The sequence below is a fragment of the Salmo salar genome, chromosome 10 (genome assembly GCF_965601325.2).
Source record: "Salmo salar chromosome 10, fSalSal1, whole genome shotgun sequence".
Classification (NCBI taxonomy): Eukaryota; Metazoa; Chordata; class Actinopteri; order Salmoniformes; family Salmonidae; genus Salmo; species Salmo salar.
Window position 1 is genome coordinate 48,173,516 of NC_138300.1, and position 6,485 is coordinate 48,180,000.

Here is a 6,485-nt window from a genome sequence, read left to right on the forward strand (position 1 = left end):
ACCCATGAGACATAGGCTATAATGTATTTTTAAGAGGAATCATTGGTCTCAGTAAAGTGATTCAGTTTTATGCACAGGAATTAAAAGAAACATCGAGAATATACTGAACTTAATTTCGGCCAAAAACCTGAATAATTCAAGAGCATTTATGACTGTGAGGGAGTAAAGAGAACTGCCAGGTAAATGGGAAAATATAATTCGTTTCACTTTCCCCTCAGCTCTGTCTGTGGTGACGCCATGCTCTCCAAATATAACTCTGCTCCCCGAGGCGTGTGCCGTGCCGTGCAATGTGTAAAAAAAAATCACATTTCGCCTCGTTTCTCTCTCATGTCTAAACTCACCTTGGTGGGAAAATAGTTTTACCGTCCTCCTCACCTATGTCAAGAGCAGACCTAATTCATTACACTGTGTTTCATTTACACTTAATTGTACTTTTTTTTAAATGTTTTAAATGTAACTTTTATTTAACTAGGCAAGTCAGTTAAGAACAAATTCTTATTTACAATGACGGCCTACCGGGGAACAGTGGGTTAACTGCCTTGTTCTGGGGCAGAACGACATATTTTGTATATTGTCAGCTTGGGGATTCGATCCAGCAATCTTTCGGTTACTGGCCCAGCGCTACATGGTGTGTCTGTATCATATCAATTAAAAAAAGGGGTGTAGTTATCAACATTCCATTCCATATTTGTTTTGAACGGTTTGGACCTACAATTTACTCATAACGAGTCACAGAATTGTTCAGAAATGAGTACATGTTCAAATTGATATAGGGAACACTAAGAACAACTAATTAGGGAAATAAGCTACCTAAATGTACTGATATGAGTGACAAGTTACTGACAAGTGCGCGCGCTGTGGAAACGTTCCAAATGTGAACAGGAGGGGTTAACCTGCATTAAATGCACACTGATGACGTTGAAGATGTCTAGAGATTCGCACAGTTGGACGTCCAATAAAAATGTGGTGTGGTGTCTGAAGGTGTTTAAGGCAGGTTGGCAGGCTACATGCAGACTGTGCTGTGAGCGAACATATCCTACCTACCACGTTGTGTCTCATCTCACAAGCCAGGAGCGCCTCTCCTCCGTCCTCGGAAAAAACTCTGTCGAATGTCAGAGAACAGCTGGGAGCTTAACATTTCAGAAGTCTGGCGGTTTCAAAAGTCTCGTCTCCCTGCTCACAGAGTGACTGTTGTGTTCAGCCAAACGGAACGCTGCGCTTCAACAACTTAACAACTTTTAAAGTGGGGAATACAGCAGTGCAACAACGTGGAAGGAATTTCTCATAGATGTCCACTCAATTGGAAAGAGGCCTACAGCTAGAGACGACCAAGCTTAATGCTCTGAAACTCCAATTCGATGAGGAGATTGATGTGGAAAGTCTCGACGGATGCCTGCCCGAGGAGCGGCACGGTGGCGCGGAGAAAGGAGCGAAGGTGGTCACGGAACAGCATCCGCCGCAGACGCCGCGCAAGGCGACCCGGAGCCCCAAATGCGCCCGCTGTCGGAACCACGGCGTCGTGTCTTGTCTCAAAGGCCACAAGCGCTTCTGTCGCTGGCGTGACTGCCAGTGCGCGAACTGTGTGCTCGTGGTGGAGCGGCAGCGGGTGATGGCTGCGCAAGTCGCCCTGCGGAGACAACAGGCGACAGAGGTGAGTGTCAGGGACATCCGACTTTTACTGGCAGGATATAATTTAAGAAAGATAATTATCATATCATGTAGGCCTAAATGCTGTGTGTAAATGTTTTGTAACTTGTGTCAGTCCATGATTATGTAATTACAGGTTAATACAGGTCAGATATGATGACTAACCCTTGTTCCTTTTTGTCTACATTTGCTTTTGTGGAAATTGAAACAAGAGAACAATTAATTGTCCTAATCTATGTAAAAAAAATGCCTATGATTTATATATTCTCTTAGATAGTGTGTGACTAAGCAGATTCATATGCATTGCTCTTAACTTTTGTGATGATGAAAACAAGAACAATATTGTTCCATATTCCCTGAAAAAAAGCATAGGCTGTTTTTGCTTTACATTTCTGGATAGCATAGGTTATGTTTTCCTGTTATATTTGTTTTATTTATACTGAACAAAAATATAAATGCAACATGCAACAATTTCAATGATTTTAATGAGTTACAGTACATTTCATATAAGGAAATCAGTCAGTTGAAATAAATAAATTAGGCCCTAATCTATGGATTTCACATGACCGTGCAGGGGCACAGCCATGGGTGGGCCTGGAAGGGCATAGGCCCACAGACTTGGGAGCCAGAGCCACACACTGGGGAGCCAAGCCCAGCCAATCAGAATGAGTTTTTCCCCACAAAAGGGCTTTATTACAGACAGAAATACTCCTCAGTTTCATCAGCTGTCTGGGTGGCTGGTCTCAGACGATCCCGCAGGTAAAGAAGCCGGATGTGGAGGTCTTTGGCTGGCGTGGTTACACCTGGTCTATGGATGTGAGGCCGGTTGGACGTACTGCCAAATTCTCTAAAACAACGTTGGAGGTGGCTTATTGTAGAGAAATTTGGGACATTTTTGGCATTGTGTTGTGGCAAAACTGCTTTTTGTTTTAGAGTGGCCTTTTAGTGTCCCTAGCAGAAGGTGTACCTGTGTAATGATCATGCTGTTTAATCAGCTTCTTGATATGCCACACTTGCCAGGTGGTTGGATTATCTTGGCAAAAGAGAAATGCTCACTAACAGGGATGTAAACAAATTTGTGCTCAACATTTTTGAGAAATAAGCATTTTGTGTGTATGGAACATTTCTGGGATCTTTTATTTCAGTTCATGAAACATGGACTTTACATGTTGCGTTTATATTTTTGTTCAGTATAGATTCAGTTATTCCACTCATAAAACTAATTTGTTCACACTCACAAGCATTTATCATAGAAATTGTAGGCCTTACATCAAGGAAACTCAATTGTAATTATTCTGTAACAAACAAGAAACTTCATGCAGTAGCCTACAATACATTACAGAGGTTATGACTATACTTACATACCTGGTTTAATGTAATACATTATTCCTTCATAATTTCCCCATGCTCTACATTTTCTTTCGTGGTTTCAACTAAATATTATTAAGTAACAGACTTTTTTAGTTTACTACATTTTTTTGTTCAAAGTGTTACCCAAAATTTTTTTGCTGGCCCAAACTTAGCTCCAAGCAAAAATTCAGTCAACTTAAAACGACTCAACTCATATGTTCTTTCAACTTGAAATAAATATTTGAGCATCTTAACTAAAAAGACTGTGGAACTGGTTATACACATGAAAATAGTGCTTCTAACATACAATGTTTTCAATTGACATATTTTACACACTTTGACATACATGAATACATGAATACTGCCTGCCTGCGTGTTGATTTATGCAGTAATTATAATTCAAAATGTCCGCACCTGGGATCTGAACTCACTTCTTCCTCCTACTCCACCATGTCTGTGTCAATTATCACTTAATCTGACTATTCTCTCATCATTGATTTGATTTACTTATTTCAGCAATTTAATAGCTTTCTGTCTAGTTGTCTAATGTTGGTGGGGAATATTAACCTGTTTTAATGATACTCCTGAATCACTATCATCAATAAAATAGATGTACTTTGAAGTGTAGCAATACAGGTGAAATCAGTAATTGACACAGACATGGTGGTTTAGCAGGGAAATTGGTATGCCGTGAACCAAGAGATTGTGAGTTCAAATCCCAGGTGATGAACTGTATAAATGAACATGCACAATGTAATCATGTATGTGAACGTGTGTCAAATATGTCAGTTGAAAACATTGTATGTCAAAAGCACCGTGTGAGTAACTAGTTCCACGGCCTTTTTTAGTGAAGATAAGAATTGTATGAACATATGAGACAAGTTGAGCAAATACAACATTTTAAGTTGACTGTTTTTTTGGGCCATCTAAAAAATAAAAGTTCAGGTAACACTTTGATCGAAAAGTTGAGTAAACTAAAAAAGGCTGTAGAACAAGCTACTTGATAATAATTAGTTGAAACAACTCATTTTTTTTTACAGCGTGGTGTTAATGCATATGTAAATATATTTCAATGTATGTTATCTCTCCCCCATTCCTCTGCAGGGTAAAAAAGGGGTCAGAGGAACAGCCGCACCATTACCTCGCACAGCGTATCAACGCTACACCAGAGCACCTAGCATCCTAGCTAAGAGTATCTTAGAGGGTATGTATCACCTAGAATTCTAGCTAAGAGTATCTTAGAGGGTATGTATCACCTAGCATCCTAGCTAAGAGTATCTTAGAGGGTATGTATCACCTAGCATCCTAGCTAAGAGTATCTTAGAGGGTATGTATCACCTAGAATTCTAGCTAAGAGTATCTTAGAGGGTATGTATCACCTAGCATCCTAGCTAAGAGTATCTTAGAGGGTATGTATCACCTAGCATCCTAGCTAAGAGTATCTTAGAGGGTATGTATCACCTATAATTCTAGCTAAGAGTATCTTAGAGGGTATGTATCACCTAGAATTCTAGCTAAGAGTATCTTAGAGGGTATGTATCACCTATAATTCTAGCTAAGAGTATCTTAGAGGGTATGTATCACCTAGAATTCTAGCTAAGAGTATCTTAGAGGGTATGTATCACCTAGAATTCTAGCTAAGAGTATCTTAGAGGGTATGTATCACCTAGAATTCTAGCTAAGAGTATCTTAGAGGGTATGAGTGATACACCTATGCACCTATATACTTCAAGAGTATCTCATAGAGTATGTATCTGTGACACACCTGGGGTAATACAAATGATGCAAATGAGAGGATATGGAATTACACATTGTGTTTACCAGCGAGCGGTTGGGAGGGACAAGGTTGTTTTGAGGTAGTGTTTCTTCTACTTTCCCCTGAGTAAGCACATGAACGTGTACACACACTAGGCCATGCCATCACAGCTGTGTTTAGAGCATCTACTTTGCCTTTATGAATTTTGACTTAATTTACCTAAATAAACTTTGTGAAGTGATTATATTAAAACAGAACGTGTTCTCAGGTACACTCTGAGAGAAAAAAGTGCTATCTAAAACCAAAAAGGTTTCTACGTCGGTCCCCATTAGAGAACCCTTTGAAGAAGCCCTTTTGGTTATAGGTTGGGTTTCTGTATAGCACTTTATGACATCTGCTGATGTAAAGAAAAAGCTTTATAAATACATTTGATTGATTGATTGAGGTAGAACCCTTTGGGTTCCATGTAGAACCCTCTGTGGAAAGGGTTCTACATGGCACCCAAGAGTTCTACCTGGAACCAAAAAGGGTTCTACATGAACCAAACAAGGTTATCCTATGGGGACAGCCGCAGAACCCTTTTGGAAATCTTTTTTCTAAGTGTATCATTAATCATTAGGCAGGTAAATGACATTCAGTCTTGTTTACTTCCCTATAGGCTACAAACCCCCAGTGAATGAGGACGGACCCTGGTCCAAGCGAGGTCACTTCTCCGCGGTCAGTGCCCGGATGAGGAAGAGGAGGGCGTTTGCTGATAAGGAGCTGGAGAGTGTGATGCTGGAGAGGGAGCTGAGACAGAGAGAGCTGGAGGACCTATCAGGTCCCACCCTGCTTCAGCACCCTGCCCTGGCAGGGCTGCCCTCTTCCCCCCACCACTGCTGCTCACAGAAGGACCCCGGGGTGGCCACCTACGTGCCTGTGCACAAATACAAACCGGGCCCTGTGCTGTATGAGTGTGACTTCCACTGCTACCAGGAAGAGGTCAAGGCCCGATCCACAGCAGAGAGCAGTTATGGTTACGGTCAGTTCATGTCACAGTGTAACTCTAACTCTGTAATTCTGGAACAAATGGAGCAAGCCAGGGAGAGAGCACTAGAGAGCTGGAAGTGTTCCAGGAAGAGGGAGACCTGTCAAGAGCCGTCACTCCTGCCCTCACTACAACTCCAACAGAGTGGGAGTAGTTATTCTGAAGGCTCAGCTGATCTGGACAGGGATAAGGCCACGCCAAAAAGGGTAAAAGACGATCCAACGGCTCCAACAGCTCCAAAGTTCGGCATGCCAAAAACAGCCCTCACACACTCTGACTCTCCCTCTGAGCCTAAGCATGTGTTTCAGAGAGAGGAACAACCCTATAGGCACAGCAGGGTCTTAGAACCTCACCTCCTCCCACCCAAGGACTGGTCAGCAGGGGGGACTAGGCATCATGACAGGCCTCAGATCAACTCAGTGAAACCCACAGAGGTGAGGCAGCCATTACCGTTCTCAGTGGAGTCACTGCTGAGGGCTTGAAGAACTCTTGGTAATAATCGTTAGCTAGCAAGAAATAGAGGTGTCTATGCTATATCTAAAACAGTGGAATGTAGGTGTTACAAATATTTTGGTAGCACTTACTGTAAGTGTGCCAATATTGTTTTTCAGAAGTGCATTTTCTATATCAACACTGGTTGTAAAATTTGTAACTAGTGGAATATTTATACCCCAATCTATTTTGAAATGTTATACATTTGTTAGT

The 6,485-nt window shown here is 41.5% G+C and overlaps 1 protein-coding gene across 1 annotated transcript in view; it reads left to right on the forward strand.

The window, feature by feature from the left end:
• Positions 1–851: 851 nt before the first annotated feature.
• Positions 852–6,485, forward strand: part of LOC106560523 (uncharacterized) — a 5,722-nt gene continuing 88 nt past the window's right edge. The window contains exons 1-3 of the mRNA XM_014123496.3: positions 852–1,651; positions 4,102–4,201; positions 5,412–6,485. The exon at positions 5,412–6,485 is cut by the window's right edge and continues 88 nt beyond it. Of these exons, the coding sequence (XP_013978971.1) occupies positions 1,289–1,651; positions 4,102–4,201; positions 5,412–6,262 (1,314 nt within the window). The 5' untranslated portion in view covers positions 852–1,288 and the 3' untranslated portion in view covers positions 6,263–6,485. The remainder of the gene's footprint in view (positions 1,652–4,101; positions 4,202–5,411) is intronic.